Consider the following 17,678-nt stretch of genomic DNA (forward strand, 5'->3'; position numbering starts at 1 on the left):
TTGAAATCCTTTCTGCTTTTCTGTCACAGATGGTTTGGGGATTTTAATTTTTACTCTGCTTCACTTTCTCTAAGCTGGTTTCAGCGCTTGAGTGTAAGGGTTAAATTCAGCCCAGCATCATTCCTTAAAGCTTCTTACCCGATATAAGAAGCGCTGAGGGAGTGGTTGAGGATTGGTGTATACTGGAATTGAAAACTACAGATAAGTGCCAATGAAACAGGCTGACAATTGTCACACTGATCAAGGTGCTGCCAAAGAGGCTTCAGTCGGTCAGTTTTGTAGTTGGGACTGCTTTCCAGCCCTCTTGTTTGTTACTTTAATTCGGCGGGTCGGTGTGGACTTGTTGGGCCGAACGGCCTGTTTCCATATGAAATGGATTCTAATTCGAATATCAGATTTTTTTCTTACCTGGTCTGGCCTACATGTGACTCCAGACCCACAGCAGTGTGGTTGACTCATAACCACTCGCTGGGTAATTAGCAAGAAATGTTGGGTTAGCCAGCAACGCCCACATCCTGTGAATGCATGAAAAAAACACTAAACAAAATCCTGGACTGGAGTTATACAGCACAGAAACAGACCCTTCGGTTTATCCAGTCCACACCAAACGCAGTCCCGTTGCACCTGCCACAGTGTGTTTATCAGCAAAAGAATGGAGAGTCAACTCTTAATAAAGAATACTACTTATTTGTTTAACACAATTAATACTATAACAGCAAAATACACTAAAAATGAACAGTTTACTCTACAAATCTATCTTGGGCTTTAACTTAACTCTGGATGATCATATACCAACACACTTAAACAAGTAGACACAACATGTCCAGACACTCCAGCCACACTATCATACATCAAAGACATCTCGGAGATGACCACCAGACCTACCCCTTGGCATCATGGTAACTCACAAACCTACCAACACACCGAAACAGCTACTGATAAAGGACCCGATATCAACAACCAGCAAAACTAATGTGATTTACAAAATACCATGCAAAGACGAAAAAACACTACATTGGACAAACAGGCAGAAAACTAGCCACCAGGTTACACAAACACCAACTAGCCACCGAAAGACATGACCCAATATCACTCGTATTCTTACATACAGATGAGGAAGGACACCACTTCAACTGGGACAACGCATCCATAAACAGAGACACGCACAGGAATTCCTAGAGGCCTGGCATTCCAACTGGAACTCCATCAATAAACACACTGATTTGGACCCCAATTACCAACCTCTCAGAAAAAGAACCAGAAATGATATCACCCACCACAACAAACCAAGACACATAAATAGAAAGTGGGACACAACACCAGCGCTTCACTGGAGGCTCACTGATGATGTTTTGGAAGGGCTTTTGCCCGAAACATCGATTTTCCTGCTCCTTGGGTGCTGCCTGACCTGCTGTGCTTTTCCAGCACCACCCTAATCTAGTCACTGATGATGTTACCTAGCATGCTGATGAAAGATCTGAAAACAAGCCTTCCAGCTCAGTGAAACCTACAACCTGAACCACCACACTAAAACATGGATTGCTCCATGTGGTGATCAGAGTGGTGCTGGAAAAGCACAGCAGGTCAGGCAGCATCCGAGGAGCAGGAAAATCGACGTTTTGGGCAAAAGCCCTTCATCAGGAATAGAGGCAGGGTGCCTGCAGTGTGGGGAGATAAATGAGAGGGGGGGTGGAGGTGGGGGAAGGTAGCAAAGAGTACAATAGGTGAATGGGGGTGGAGGTGATAGGTCAGAGGGAAGGGTGGAGTGGATAGGTGGAAAGGAAGATAGGCAGGTAGGACAAGTCATGGGGATGGTGCTGAGCTGGGGTGAGGTGGGGGAAGGGGAAATGAGGAAACTGGTGAAATCCACATTGATGCCCTGGGCTCGAAGTGTTCCAAGCGGAAGATGAGGCGTTCTTCCTCCAGGCGTCGGGTGGTGAGGGAGCGGCGGTGGAGTAGGCCCAGGACAGAGTGGGAGGGGGAATTGCAATGTTGGGCCACAGGGCGGTGTGGTTGATTGGTGCGGGTGTCCCGGAGATGTTCCCTGAAGCGCTGTTCGAGGAGGCGTCCAGTCTCCCCAATGTAGAGGAGACTCCCCAACGGATACAACAAATGACATTGGTGAATGTGCAGGTAAAACTTTGATGGACATGGAAGGCTCCTTTGGGGCCTTGGAAGGAGGTGAGGGAGGAAGTGTGGGCTCAGGTTTTGCAATTCCTGCGGTGGCAGGGGAAGGTGCCAGGACGGGAGGGTGGGTTGTTGGGGGGCGTGGACCTGACCAGGTAGTCACGGAGGGAACGGTCTTTGCGGAAGACGGAAAGGGGTGGGGAGGGAAATATATCCCTGGTGGTGGGGTCCGTTTGGAGGTGGCAGAAATGTCGGCGGATGATTTGGTTTATGCGAAGGTTGGTTGGGGGGGGGGGGGGGAAGAGGACCAGGGGGATTCTATCCTTGGTATGGTTGTAGGGGTGGGGTTTGAGGGTGGAGGGGCAGGATGTGGACGAGATGCGTTGGAGGGCATTTTTAACCACATGGGAAGGGAAATTGGGAAGTGTCCTCCAATAGGTTGATCAGGCTTGATCGCCCTGATCAATTGGACCCAAACCAGGCCTTGGACCTCCTTTCCTGGAGGTGCTGGGTACATGGAGCCTCCTCCAAATAAGGATGGGAGGTGCCCCCGTGTCTGGTACACACCTCGATATTTCTGATCGCCCTGTGGACAATATGCACGGTCTTCCTTCAAACCCAAATTCAGGTGTGTCCTGTAGGGTCTGCAGCTACCGGGTTTGTTGCAAACTGTCTTGTTGGTAGCTGCAGCTTGTCTGGATTAACACAGTCACTTTGGTCAGGGCTGGCTTCCATTTCCCAGCATGCCTTGACCATTGTCCATTCTACCCCCCCCCCACCCCCAACCACCCTGTGGACAACCACTTCAACTCCCCCTCCCCCTCCGCCAAGGACATGCAAGCCCTGGGCCTCCTCCACCACCACCACCACCAAATCCTAGACACCCGACGCCTGGAGGAAGAACACCTCGTCTTCCGCCTCGGGACCCTCCAACCGCGCGGGGATCAACGTGGATTCCCTCGCCGCCACCCCCCCACCAACCTCATCGGAGATCCAACCTGGCACTGCCCATCTCCCTCCCCGCCTATCCGTGCCTCACTCCCCTCCGGCCTGTCACCGTCACCCTCCCACCTCCATCCACCGGCCGTCTTTCCAAGCTAACGTCTCCCCGAACAACTCGGGGAACCGTGCGTGGAGCCCTCTGTGACGGCTGGAGCAGTTCATGGAGAGGCAGGTCGTCCCCACCAACCCGAGAGTAACTGATTGCCCACCCCGCTCCAGTGATGCCCGTGTCCTGGGAGTGAGTAAACCCACTCCCCACTGTCCGAACACCCTGGACATGAGACAGATTATTGATGATTTGGGGCCCCAGTGTTTGCTGAAGGTGGGGACGCCTCTCTCCGTTCAGTAAAGTTTATTAATTTCTGGTTTCCCATTAACTCGAGGAATATTTGTTCCTGAAAAACACTGAGCTTCCCCTTTGGGGATCTTTTTGCCAACATTAATCGCATTGCCCCTTTAACAGTGTTTGCCCCCCTTTAGTAACCTTCCCTTTAAGCGTGTTCTGCCGGCATTAATGGTCCCTCCCCTTTAAGGGGGCGGGGCCGCTGGAGATGCCGCTGTCGGGGAGTGTCCGCCTCGTGCTCCGCGGATCCGTGAGTGTCCGCTCCTCCACTTCAACACGATAAACACAACCTGTCACCGGGGGGGGGGGGGAGAGGGGGGACAGTGCGGCCCCGGGGGGGAGGGGGAGAGTGCGGCCCGGGGGGGGAGGGGGAGAGTGCGGCCCGGGGGAGGGGGAGCAGCAGCGTCGACGTTTCACGCAGAAGGCTGAGGGGATCCGAGCTCCAGGTCACCTGACAACAGGGGGCGGGGCTAGAGACAGGGGCGGGGCTAGAATCCGGGGAGGGGCGGGGCTAGAGTCCGGAGTGATAGAACAGTCACTGGGGGAGGGGCCAATGTCTGAGAGGACAGTGTTTGGGGGCGGGTCCAGTACATGGGTGGCGGGGGCAGTGTCCGGGGGTGGGGCCAGAGCCTGGGGGGGGCAGTGTCTGGGGGCAGGGGCAGTGTCTGGGGGCGGGGCCAGTGCCTTGGATGGCAGTGTCTGGGGCGGGGCCAGTGCCTTGGATGGCAGTGTCTGGGGCGGGGCCAGTGCCTTGGATGGCAGTGTCTGGGGCGGGGCCAGTGCCTTGGATGGCAGTGTCTGGGGCGGGGCCAGTGCCTTGGATGGCAGTGTCTGGGGGTGGGGCCAGTGCCTTGGATGGCAGTGTCTGGGGGCAGGGCCAGTGCCTTGGATGGCAGTGTCTGGGGGCAGGGCCAGTGCCTTGGATGGCAGTGTCTGGGGGGCGGGGCCAGTGCCTTGGATGGCAGTGTCTGGGGGACGGGGCCAGTGCCTTGGATGGCAGTGTCTGGGGGCAGGGCCAGTGCCTTGGATGGCAGTGTCTGGGGGGCGGGGCCAGTGCCTTGGATGGCAGTGTCTGGGGGCAGGGCCAGTGCCTTGGATGGCAGTGTCTGGGGCGGGGCCAGTGCCTTGGATGGCAGTGTCTGGGGGCGGGGGAGAGTGCCTTGGATGGCAGTGTCTGGGGGGCGGGGCCAGTGCCTTGGATGGCAGTATCTGGGGGCGGGGCCAGTGCCTTGGATGGCAGTGTCTGGGGGCGGGGCCAGTGTCTTGGATGGCAGTGTCTGGGGGCAGGGCCAGTGCCTTGGATGGCAGTGTCTGGGGCGGGGCCAGTGCCTTGGATGGCAGTGTCTGGGGGCGGGGCCAGTGCCTTGGATGGCAGTGTCTGGGGGCGGGGCCAGTGCCTTGGATGGCAGTGTCTGGGGGCGGGGCCAGTGCCTTGGATGGCAGTGTCTGGGGGCGGGGCCAGTGCCTTGGATGGCAGTGTCTGGGGGCGGGGCCAGTGCCTTGGATGGCAGTGTCTGGGGGCGGGGCCAGTGCCTGGGAGGGCAGTGACTGTGGGTGGGGCCAGTGCCTTGGATGGCAGTGTCTGGGGGCGGGGCCAGTGCCTGGGTGGGCAGTGTCTGGGGGCGGGGCCAGTGCCTGGGAGGGGTATGAGGTGTTCAGGGCAGGCTGTAGTATCTAGGGAGGAGTATCTGAGACAGACATAGATTCTGGGGGATCTGCAATGGGAATTTCACTCAGGAATGACAGTCGCTTTACAACTCTCATCTCCAGGTGAGAGAGCTCTCTATCTTCCCCCAGACTCTCATTCCTCCCAAAGCCTGCAATTCCCTCCAGCCCCACAACTTTCACAACCCAGGAGTGCGACTCAGCCCCTCTGTGGTATTCTAAATCATGGCTCACCATCCACCTCAACACCATTTCCCCACAATATCTCCATAATCTTTGGTGTCATTCATATCTCGAAATCACGGTCTAGATTAGAGTGGTGCTGGAAAAGCACAACAGGTCAGGCTGCATCCGAGGAGCAGGAAAATCGACGTTTCGGGCATAAGCCCTTCTGTCAATCTCAATCTTGAACATTTTCTGTGATTGAGTTTACACAACTTTGTGGGGTAGAGATTGCTAAAGATTCACCACCCTCTGAATAAAGATAAGTCTCCTCTTCTCAGTCCTGACTGAATCTGCCCCTCATTCTGACATTTAGTTCTCTTGGTCTTGCTCCACCTGCCTATGGAAACGTCCTTCCTGCATCCATTTGTCAAACCTTTCAAGGATTTTGTTAAGTTTCAATGAAGTCAACTCTTCATTCATCCAAACTCTAGAGAATACAAGTCCAATCTCGCCTCACCATCCCAGGAATCAGTCTGCTGAACCCCAGCTGCACTCCCTCTATGGAAAGTATTCCTTCCTTAGGTAAGGGGACCAAAACTGCAAACAATACTCTATGTGCAGTTTTATACGTTTGACACAAGACGTCTACTCCTGTACTCAAATATTCTAATGATAAAGGAATTATGAATTGGAGGGAGTGCAATATAGGTTTACAAGAATGATACCTGGACATCAGGAGTCAAGTTATGAGGAAAGATTACACAAATTAGGATTGTTTTCTCTCCAAGGTTAAGAGGTGCTCTGATTGAAGTCTGCCCGGTAATAACAGGAAAAGACAGGGTACATAAAGATAAACTGTTTCCATTGGTTGGGGATTCTAGAAACGGAGGGTTTGATCTGAGAATTACGGCCAGATCATTCAGGAGAGATGTTAGACCTCTGCACACAATGGGTGGTAGATATTTCAAACTGTCTTCCACAGACGGCAGTGGATGTTGGGTTATTTGTTAATTTTTAAATCTGAGACAGGTATTTTTTTAATTAAGCAAAGGTATTAAGTGTGTATAGACCAAAGACAGGTGTACGGATTTAGATGACAGATCAGCCATGACCTCACTGGCAGAACAGGCAGGAAGGGCCGAATGGCCTATTCCTGCACCAATGTTCCAAACTGCTAGCTGCACCAGCATGTTCACTTTCAGACAGCCAGGTCCCTGAGCTCGCTCTCTTGTACATCTCCCAATTTTAATCACTCTATCCTTGGCAGCCATTTCAGTAACCCAGTCACGAGGCTCCAGAATATTCTCTGCAGACTGCTCCAATTCACCACCTCTCAAAGACCCAATCGTAAAACGTCTCCCTAACCAGGATCTGTCCATATATCTCCTTAGAAATGGATCTTGATCAAATTCGACGTCACCAGTTACCTCATCTCCCCTCCCCCCCACCTCATCCCAGATCCAACCCTCCAACTCTGCACCGTCCTCTTGAACTGTCCTACCTGTCCATCTTCCTTCCCACCTTATCTGCCCCACTATCACCCCCCTACTTTCATCAACCTATCACCTTCACAGCTAGCTCACCCCCCATCCCACCCTCACCCTCCTATTTATCTCAGCCCCCTCTTTCCCCCCCCCCCCCCCCTCCCTGATCCCACGTTCCTGATGAAGGGTTTATGCCCGAAACGTTGACTCTCCTGCTCTTTGGATGCTGCCTGGCCTGCTGTGTTTTTCAAGTGCCACAGCTTTTTCCAACTCTGATCTCCAGCATCTGCAGTCCCCACTTTCTCCATGATCTAATTCTGTTTGTCACGCCGCATTGATGTTTTCCTTCTGTCAAAAAAGTGCAATATAAATGCAAGTTGCTGAATTGCAGTCACATCTGAACTGTCAGCAGTTTGTGGCCATTGAAGGCTCAATGTGGGTTACATAGTTTGCAGAGATGAATAATTGTACTCCATATTGGCACATAGTGTCTGCCTGGAGTTTGCACATTGAGATTTTGGTCGTGTCTGTATCTCCTGAAGGTGAGTCAGGATTTTCCATTGTTCTGGATGTTTAGATTAGATTAGATTCCCTATCGTGTGGAAACAGGCCCTTTGGCCCAACAAGTCCACACTGACCCTCCAAAGAGTAACCAATCCAGACCCATTGCCCTACTCTATATTTACCCCTGACTAAGGCACCTGATGCTATGAGCAATTTAGAATGGCCAATTCACCTAACCTGCGCATCTTGGGACTGTGGGAGGAAACCGGAGCACCGGGAGGGGACCCACACAGACACTGGGAGAATGTGCAAACTCAACACAGACAATTGCCTGAGGCTGGAATCAAACCCTGGTCCCTGGCATGTGAGGCAGCGGTGCGAACCACTCAGCCACCATTCCCCCAGGATTGTAAATCCAGGATTGGTCTAGTTTACTGTAGATAAGCCTTTGGGGTCCACACATCAACACCCTTTCACCCCTCCAGCGGTTCTCTGGTGAGGGAACTTGTGCACAGTCATTTTAAATCCAAGTGTCACCGTGCGAATATGAGTAATGACCTCGAGGAGACTTTGAATTTCAACTTGTGTTTCACCGTCTTGTTTGGCCTTTGCAGCAATGACCTGCCCTCATTATTCCTGCTGTGTTTTCAGAGGCAGTACCATCCAGTGCTCATCACTCCCCTCACACATCCACTTAAAGGCATGAAGAGTCCAGACTCCTGCATAAGACTTAACCCTCAGGATGTCGAGGTAGGGTGTAACTTCTTAATGTTTTCTCTCTCTCTCTCTCCGTACCTCCCTCTCTCTCTCTCTTCAGTGGTCCCTCGGGATGGACACTCACTTGCCTCCCCTCCCTGCCACATCCAGTGAGCTCTGAGAATCATAGAACCCCTACAGTGTGGAAGTAGGCCATTTGGCCCATTGAGTCCATACCGACCCTCTGAACTGCCTCCCACCCAGACCCATCCCCGTACCCTGTCCCTACGTTTCCTGTGGCCAATCCTGCTCATCTTCGGACTTTGAGAGTCAGCGGTGCGAACCACTCAGCCACCATGCCCCCAAGATTGTAAATCCAGGATTGGTCTAGCTTACTGTAGATAAGCCTTTGGTGTCCACACATCAACACCCTTTCACCCCTCCAGCGGTTCTCTGGTGAGGGAGCTTGTTGTGGACAGATTCTACCCGACGTGGGGCTGAGAGGGTGTTTGAGGGGTTGGATAGGTGCACGTCCTCCGTTCCCTCAATTTCCTCTCTGCGTGTTCCCGATAGAAGTGTCCAGTCCCTTCCCAAAACAAGCCTCCACCATGTGAGCTCAGTCACGGGGGTCGAATGATGGTGACCCCTCCCGTCGCCCTGGGAGCCTGTTGCCATAACGGAGTTCCAAGCACAAGATGGCCATGACCCCTGACAAAATCACCAGGTTTATTGATGCAGGGCTGCTCATGTACAACGAAAGAGCCTTGGTATCTAAGATGGTGAGGTAAGTGGTGACTTGTAAACCTGTCACTGTATTCATGTGGGTACACGTGACAATAGAGCTAACTCTAATTCTAAAAGAAATCTCTGGGCTCTGAAACTGTACGGGTGTGAAGAGCTGGGATACAAACAGGGTGGCATGGTGGCTCAGTGGTTGGACTGCTGCCTCTCAGCGCCAGGGATCCAGGTTCGATTCCCGCCTTGGGCGACTGTGTAGAGTTTGCACATTCTCTCTGTGTCTGTGTGAGTTTCCTCCCACAGTCCAAAGATGTGCAGGTTAGGGTGGATTGGCCATGCTAAATTGCCCCATAGTGTTCAGGGATGTGTAGGTTAGGTGTATTAGTCACGGGTAAATATAGGGTAGGGGGAATGGGTCTGGGTGGGTTACTCTTCGGTGTGGACTTGGGCCAAAGGGCCTGTTTCCACACTGTAGAGATTCTATGATTCAGGAGGGGAAGAGGTATACAGCACGGACAAGGACCCTTCGGCCCACCTCGTCCGTGCCGACCCAAACTGAACTAGTCCCATTTGCCTGTGTTTGGCCCATATTGCTCTGAATCTTTCCTGTCCAAATGTACTGGGAGCTAAATGGTTGTGGGGAGCGTATTGCAGAGGGAGCTTGCATGACCAGAGAGGAATGAATCTGATTGAAGAGTCTGGGTCTGGTATGGCCACAACGGGTTTGGAAGACGGGGGCAAGGGTTAGGGTCAGGTCACCCAAGAGATGAGGCCCAGAGATCAGCAGAGCTGGGCAGGGAGCAGGGTCCTTGCAGAGAACAGCTCAGATGAAGAGTCATTCGGACTTGAAACGTTAGCTCGCTGTCTCTCCATGGGTGCTGTCTGACCTGCTGTGATTTCCAGCATTTTTAATTTTCATAGAACATACAACATAGAAGATAGAACATTACAGCACAGTACAGGCCCTTCGGCCCTCAATGTTGCGCCACCCTTCTATCCTACTCTAAGATCTGACTAACCTACATACCCTTTCTTGTACTAACTCCGATGTGCCTATCCAAAAGTCGCTTAAATGTCCCTAGTTTTCAGTACAGATTGCAGCATCTGCAGTGACTTGCTGTTACCTCGAGTCCTTGTGATTTCTGGGATGTGGGGTCATTGCCAATCGCTTTGTTTCAGTAGGTAGCATTCTCTCTCACCAGAGGTTGTGGCTTCGTGTCTGAAGTCAAAGTCAAATTCTGGCTACCAGTCCCAGCGCAGTATGGAGGGCATGCTGCACTGTCAGAAGTGACGTTGAACCCAGGCCCCCTCTGGCCTCTGAGATGGACCTGTAAGTTCCCACGGCAATCATTTTGAGAAAAAGCAGCTGCACTCTCCACAGTGTCCAGGTTAAGACTTATCCTCGAGCCAAAACAGGTGGTTTTTGAGCTTTGCTCCCAGATTTTAGGGGTTTACCTCAAAATTTCCCAATGCAGCCCTCTCTGAACTGCTCCCAGAAGGAGTCAGATTGAAATTTTACTGTCACATGTACTGAAGCACAGGAGGACAGTGAAAAGTGTACAATGTCACCACACACACGACACTGTTAAAGTAGACATTTGAGACAGCCCAGGGAACCTCTGATGGACTCAGACCTGTAAGCCTCTCTTGGTTCATCCCAGAGATCGTACTCTCTGGAAATCTGGAATAAAAACCTCTCACAGACAGTTTAGTTTAATTTTAGTTTTCTCCTTTATTAACCAATAGCATCACTGTTACAACATAACACAGACATCTATAAGGCAGGTTAGCAAAGATTCTGAAACTTCAGGAGAGTAGGTTACCAGCTCTTCCTTTAAGAGCTCTCACAGGCTACTCTACCTTTCTGTTACAAACTGGCTTCCTTTATACAAAAAGCTTATAAAAACACTGCATTTTTAAAATTAGATTAGATTCCCTAAAGTGTGGAAACAGGCCCTTCGGCCCAACAAGTCTACACCGACCCTCCAAAGAGCAACCCACCCAGACCCATTTCCCTCTGACTAATGCACCTAACACTATGGGACAATTTAGCATGGCCAATTCACCTGGTCTGCACATGTTTGGATTGTGGGAGGAAACCAGAGCACCCGGAGGGAACCCACGCAGACACGGGGAGAATGTGCCAACTCCATACAGACAGTCACCCGAGGCAGGGAATGAACCCGGCTCCCTGGCGCTGTGAGGCAGCAGTGCTAACCACTGAGCTACCGTGCCACCCTAGACAGACAACATTAGAAAGGCAATAATTCATAAGGAAGGGAAGTTAATTGACAGGTCTGTGTGCCCTTGACTGATCACTCCTACAGCCCCTGAGCCATCCATCAGGTGGGAAAAACAAATCCAGCCGAGTCAGGTGTCTGTTGGTGAGATAAGTTCCTGTCATAAAGAAGTACTAGTCTGAACACATTGGAAGAGGTCATAAGGTAACCTTGCACAGCTCGCATATCTGATATCATTTTTTTTATTTCAAAAATATACTTTATTCATAAATATTTTGATGATCTGTACAATTGGTCATGCCATACATACGTAAACATTTGCATACAGAGATCAGAATTTATCATTTGTATATACAGGTCTGTACGTTTATCAATCATATATCCATATATTTGGCTGAGGCGTCAGCAGAGCCCAAATGACTGTGTTGGCCCCCTGTCCATAGCAAGTAAGCACAAAGAGTTAGATTAGATTAGTTTACTTAAGTGTGAAAACAGGCCATTTGGCCCAACAAGTCCACACCAACCCGCCGAAGCACAACCCACCCAGACCCATACCCCTACATTTACCCCTTCACCTAACACTACGGGCAATTTAGTATGGCCAATTCACCTAACCTGCACATTTTTTAGACTGTGGGAGGAAACCAGAGCACCTGGAGGAAACCCACGCAGACACAGGGAGAATGTGCAAACTCCACACAGTCAGTTGCCTGAGGCGAGAATTGAACCCGGGTCTCTGGCGCTGTGAGGCAGCCGTGCTAACCACTGTGCCACCGTACCGCCTTTTAATTTTCTACTAGCTTCGGAAGTCTCAGCGCTAAAATGGTCTCTCTCTCTCTCTCTCTCTCTCTCTCTCTCAGGTGTCCTTTTGAACTCTCAAGTCAGAGACTTGTAACAGAAAAATGCTTTACCCACTGTGTCTGCCTAGCTTACAAGGGGAATAAGAATCCATTATAATTGGTAGGACCTAACTGATCATTACAAGACTTTTGAGATGCTTACAAGATGATGCTGAGTCCGAGATCAGAATCAAACACGGTTATTAGTTTCACAAGGGAACAGCCGTGAATGTTATCACACTTGGTATCCTGTTTACACAGATACACCGATGTTAAGGCAAATGTTCTTAATTGCCTCAGTGCACCCTGTTATAATTTGGTGAGAACAGATGATTTTATCTTCTGCACATCCTGGGTTCCCCCTTTATTATGGCCTTACACCTCCCTGCCTGTCCTGTTTATTTTCTAGTGCACAACAAATGTATCTATAATTCAACATTACATTTAGCCAAATGTTTAAGGACAAGTTTTAAAGCTATAGACTTTCTCAACACCATCTTAGGTGCAAAAATTCTGAGGTACGAAAAACTTAGGAACAAAGTAGTTAAAAAAGACAAAGTTTAAAAAAAAAAGTTAAGCATTACCTTCATAAAATAAGTTAGGTGTAGTTCTTAGGGCTAAAGGTATCAAATGGCTATTGGGGAGAAAGTGGGAACAGAGGACTGATTTGGATGATCAGCTGTGATTGGCCAAAGATGTGCAGGTTAGGGTGAATTGGCTGTGCTAAATTGCCCATAGTGTTCAGGGATGTGCCGGTCAGGGTGGATTGGCCATGCTAAATTGCCCATAGTGTTCAGGGATGTGCAGGTCAGGGTGAATTGGCTGTGCTAAATTGCCCATAGTGTTCAGGGATGTGCAGGTCAGGGTGAATTGGCTGTGCTAAATTGCCCATAGTGTTCAGGGATGTGCAGGTCAGGGTGAATTGGCCGTGCTAAATTGGCCATATTGTTCAGGGATGTGCAGGTGAGGGTGGATTGGCTATGCTAAATTGCCCACAGTGTTCAGGGATGTGCAGGTCAGGGTGGATTGGCCGTGCTAAATTGCCCATAGTGTTCAGGGATGTGCAGGTTAGGGTGGATTGGCTGTGCTAAATTGCCCACAGTGTTCAGGAATGTGCAGGTTAGGGTGGATTGGCCTTGCTAAATTGCCCATAGTGTTCAGGGATGTGCAGATTAGAGTGGATTGGCCGTGCTAAATTGCTCGTAGTATTCAGGAATGTGCAGGTCAGGGTGGATTGGCCTTGCTAAATTGCCCATAGTGTTCAGGGATGTGCAGGTTAGAGTGGATTGGCCGTGCTAAATTGCTCGTAGTGTTCAGGGATGTGCAGGTCAGGGTGGATTGGCCGTGCTAAAATACCCATAGTGTTCAGGGATGTGCAGGTCAGGGTGGATTGGCCGTGCTAAATTGCCCGTAGTGTTCAGGGATGTGCAGGTCAGGGTGGATTGGCCGTGCTGAATTGCCCGTAGTGTTCAGGGATGTGCAGGTCAGGGTGAATTGGCCGTGCTAAAATACCCATAGTGTTCAGGGATGTGCAGGTCAGGGTGGATTGGCCGTGCTAAATTGCCCGTAGTGTTCAGGGATGTGCAGGTCAGGGTGGATTGGCCGTGCTGAATTGCCCGTAGTGTTCAGGGATGTGCAGGTCAGGGTGAATTGGCCGTGCTAAAATACCCATAGTGTTCAGGGATGTGCAGGTCAGGGTGGATTGGCCGTGCTAAATTGCCCGTAGTGTTCAGGGATGTGCAGGTCAGGGTGGATTGGCTGTGCTAAATTGCCCACAGTGTTCAGGAATGTGCAGGTTAGGGTGGATTGGCTGTGCTAAATTGCCCATAGTGTTCATGGATGTGGAGGTCAGGGTGGATTGGCTGTGCTAAATTGCCCATAGTGTTCAGGGATGTACAGGTTAGGGTGGATTGGCTGTGCTAAATTGCCCATAGTGTTCAGGGATGTGGAGGTCAGGGTGGATTGGCCGTGCTAAAATACCCATAGTGTTCAGGGATGCGCAGGTCAGGGTGGATTGGCCGTGCTAAAATGCCCATAGTGTTCAGGGATGTGCAGGCTAGGGTGGATTGGCCGTGCTGAATTGCCCATAGTGTTCAGGGATGTGCAGGTTAGGGTGGATTGGCTGTGCTAAATTGCCCGTAGTGTTCAGGGATGTGGAGGTCAGGGTGGATTGGCCATGCTAAATTGCCCGTAGTGTTCAGGGATGTGCAGGTTAGGGTGGATTGGCCATGCTAAATTGCCCGTAGTGTTCAGGGATATGCAGGTCATGGTGAATTGGCCGTGCTAAATTGCCCATAGTGTTCAGGGATGTGCAGGTCAGGGTGGATTGGCCATGCTAAATTGCCCATAGTGTTCAGGGATGTGCAGGTCAGGGTGGATTGGCCTTGCTAAATTGCCCATAGTGTTCAGGGATGTGCAGGTTAGAGTGGATTGGCCGTGCTAAATTGCTCGTAGTGTTCAGGGATGTGCAGGTCAGGGTGGATTGGCCGTGCTAAAATACCCATAGTGTTCAGGGATGTGCAGGTCAGGGTGGATTGGCCGTGCTAAATTGCCCGTAGTGTTCAGGGATGTGCAGGTCAGGGTGGATTGGCCGTGCTGAATTGCCCGTAGTGTTCAGGGATGTGCAGGTCAGGGTGAATTGGCCGTGCTAAAATACCCATAGTGTTCAGGGATGTGCAGGTCAGGGTGGATTGGCCGTGCTAAATTGCCCGTAGTGTTCAGGGATGTGCAGGTCAGGGTGGATTGGCCGTGCTGAATTGCCCGTAGTGTTCAGGGATGTGCAGGTCAGGGTGAATTGGCCGTGCTAAAATACCCATAGTGTTCAGGGATGTGCAGGTCAGGGTGGATTGGCCGTGCTAAATTGCCCGTAGTGTTCAGGGATGTGCAGGTCAGGGTGGATTGGCTGTGCTAAATTGCCCACAGTGTTCAGGAATGTGCAGGTTAGGGTGGATTGGCTGTGCTAAATTGCCCATAGTGTTCATGGATGTGGAGGTCAGGGTGGATTGGCTGTGCTAAATTGCCCATAGTGTTCAGGGATGTACAGGTTAGGGTGGATTGGCTGTGCTAAATTGCCCATAGTGTTCAGGGATGTGGAGGTCAGGGTGGATTGGCCGTGCTAAAATACCCATAGTGTTCAGGGATGCGCAGGTCAGGGTGGATTGGCCGTGCTAAAATGCCCATAGTGTTCAGGGATGTGCAGGCTAGGGTGGATTGGCCGTGCTGAATTGCCCATAGTGTTCAGGGATGTGCAGGTTAGGGTGGATTGGCTGTGCTAAATTGCCCGTAGTGTTCAGGGATGTGGAGGTCAGGGTGGATTGGCCATGCTAAATTGCCCGTAGTGTTCAGGGATGTGCAGGTTAGGGTGGATTGGCCATGCTAAATTGCCCGTAGTGTTCAGGGATATGCAGGTCATGGTGAATTGGCCGTGCTAAATTGCCCATAGTGTTCAGGGATGTGCAGGTCAGGGTGGATTGGCCATGCTAAATTGCCCATAGTGTTCAGGGATGTGCAGGTCAGGGTGAATTGGCTGTGCTAAATTGCCCATAGTGTTCAGGGATGTGCAGGTTAGGGTGGATTGGCTGTGCTAAATTGCCCATAGAGTTCAGGGATGTGCAGGTCAGGGTGGATTGGCTGTGCTAAATTGCCCATAGTGTTCAGGGATGTGCAGGTCAGGGTGGATTGGCCGTGCTAAATTGGCCATAGTGTTCAGGGATGTGCAGGTCAGGGTGGATTGGCTGTGCTAAAATACCCATAGTGTTCAGGGATGTGCAGGTCAGGGTGGATTGGCCATGCAAAATTGCCCTTAGTGTTCAGGGATGTGCAGGTCAGGGTGGATTGGCCGTGCTAAAATACCCATAGTGTTCAGGGATGCGCAGGTCAGGGTGGATTGGCCGTGCTAAATTGCCCATAGTGTTCAGGGATGTGCAGGTTAGGGTGGATTGGCCATGCGAAACTGCCCATAGTGTTCAGGGATGTGCAGGTTAGGGTGGATTGGCTGTGCTAAAATGCCCATAGTGTTCAGGGATGTGCAGGTCAGGGTGGATTGGCCATGCAAAATTGCCCTTAGTGTTCAGGGATGTGCAGGTCAGGGTGGATTAGCCGTGCTAAATTGGCCATAGTGTTCAGGGATGTGCAGGTTAGAGTGGATTGGCCGTGCTAAAATGCCTATATTGCTCAGGTATGTGCAGGTTAGAGTGGATTGGCCGTGCTAAAATGCCCATAGTGCTCAGGGATGTGCAGGTTAGAGTGGATTGGCCGTGCTAAAATGCCCATAGTGCTCAGGGATGTGGAGGTCAGGGTGGATTGGCTGTGCTTAAATACCCATAGTGTTCAGGGATGTGCCGGTCAGGGTGGATTGGCCGTGCTAAATTGCCCGTAGTATTCAGGGATGTGCAGGTTAGGGTGGATTGGCTGTGCTAAAATGTCCATAGTGTTCGGGGATGTGCAGGTCAGGGTGGATTGGCCGTGCTAAATTGCCCATAGTGTTCAGGGATGTGCAGGTCAGGGTGAATTGGCTGTGCTAAATTGCCCATAGTGTTCAGGGATGTGCAGGTTAGGGTGGATTGGCTGTGCTAAATTGGCCATAGTGTTCAGGGATGTGCAGGTCAGGGTTGATTGGCCGTGCAAAAATACCCATAGTGTTCAGGGATGTGCAGGTTAGGGTGGATTGGCTGTGCTAAATTGGCCATAGTGTTCAGGGATGTGCAGGTTAGAGTGGATTGGCCGTGCTAAAATGCCTATATTGCTCAGGTATGTGCAGGTTAGAGTGGATTGGCCGTGCTAAAATGCCCATAGTGCTCAGGGATGTGCAGGTTAGAGTGGATTGGCCGTGCTAAAATGCCCATAGTGCTCAGGGATGTGCAGGTCAGGGTAGATTGGCTGTGCTAAATTGCCCACAGTGTTCAGGGATGTGCAGATTAGAGTGGATTGGATGTGCTAAATTGCCCAGAGTGTTCAGGGATGTGGAGGTCAGGGTGGATTGGCTGTGCTAAAATACCCATAGTGTTCAGGGATGTGCAGGTTAGGGTGGATTGGCCATGCTAAATTGCCCGTAGTGTTCAGGGATATGCAGGTCATGGTGAATTGGCCATGCTAAATTGCCCGTAGTGTTCAGGGATGTGCAGGTCAGGGTGGATTGGCCATGCTAAATTGCCCATAGTGTTCAGGGATGTGCAGGTCAGGGTGAATTGGCTGTGCTAAATTGCCCATAGTGTTCAGGGATGTGCAGGTCAGGGTGGATTGGCCGTGCTAAAATACCCATAGTGTTCAGGGATGCGCAGGTCAGGGTGGATTGGCCGTGCTAAAATACCCATAGTGTTCAGGGATGTGCCGGTTAGGGTGGATTGGCCCTGCTAAATTGCCCGTAGTGTTCAGGGATATACAGGTCATGGTGAATTGGCCATGCTAAATTGCCCGTAGTGTTCAGGGATATGCAGGTCATGATGAATGGGCCATGCTAAATTGCCCATAGTGTTCAGGGATGTGCAGGTCAGGGTGGATTGGCCATGCTAAATTGCCCATAGTGTTCAGGGATGTGCAGGTCAGGGTGAATTGGCCGTGCTAAATTGCCCATAGTGTTCAGGGATGTGCAGGTTAGGGTGGATTGGCTGTGCTAAATTGCCCATAGTGTTCAGGGATGTACAGGTTAGGGTGGATTGGCTGTGCTAAAATGCCCATAGTGTTCAGGGATGTGCAGGTCAGGGTGGATTGGCCATGCAAAATTGCCCTTAGTGTTCAGGGATGTGCAGGTCAGGGTGGATTGGCCGTGATAAATTGCCCATAGTGTTCAGGGATGTGCAGGTCAAGGTGGATTGGCTGTGCTAAATTGCCCATAGTGTTCAGGGATGTGCAGGTCAGGGTGGATTGGCTGTGCTAA

At 51.0% G+C, this 17,678-nt stretch overlaps 1 protein-coding gene across 7 annotated transcripts in view; it reads left to right on the top strand.

Moving 5' to 3' along the window:
• The first annotated feature begins 3,679 nt into the window (after positions 1-3,679).
• The window catches only part of LOC122542283 (cytochrome b-c1 complex subunit 2, mitochondrial-like), a 105,586-nt gene continuing 91,587 nt past the window's right edge, over positions 3,680-17,678 (top strand). For 4 of the 7 annotated variants that reach the window (XR_015752568.1, XM_043679862.2, XM_087978339.1 and 1 more), the window contains exons 1-2: positions 3,680-3,722; positions 7,942-8,040. Coding sequence is in view for 6 of the 7 variants with exons in the window: in XM_043679862.2 (XP_043535797.2) it covers positions 3,681-3,722; positions 7,942-8,040 (141 nt within the window). In the remaining variant the exon portion in view is untranslated. Of the gene's footprint in view, positions 3,723-5,143; positions 5,885-7,941; positions 8,041-17,678 lie in introns of those variants that run through there. The other 3 variants (XM_087978340.1, XM_087978341.1, XM_043679865.2) reach the window with 3 other exon arrangements.

Source organism: Chiloscyllium plagiosum, unplaced genomic scaffold (genome assembly GCF_037043375.1).
Source record: "Chiloscyllium plagiosum isolate Xiang-an unplaced genomic scaffold, Cpla_swu_hap1 HiC_scaffold_33, whole genome shotgun sequence".
NCBI classification, from domain to species: domain Eukaryota; kingdom Metazoa; phylum Chordata; class Chondrichthyes; order Orectolobiformes; family Hemiscylliidae; genus Chiloscyllium; species Chiloscyllium plagiosum.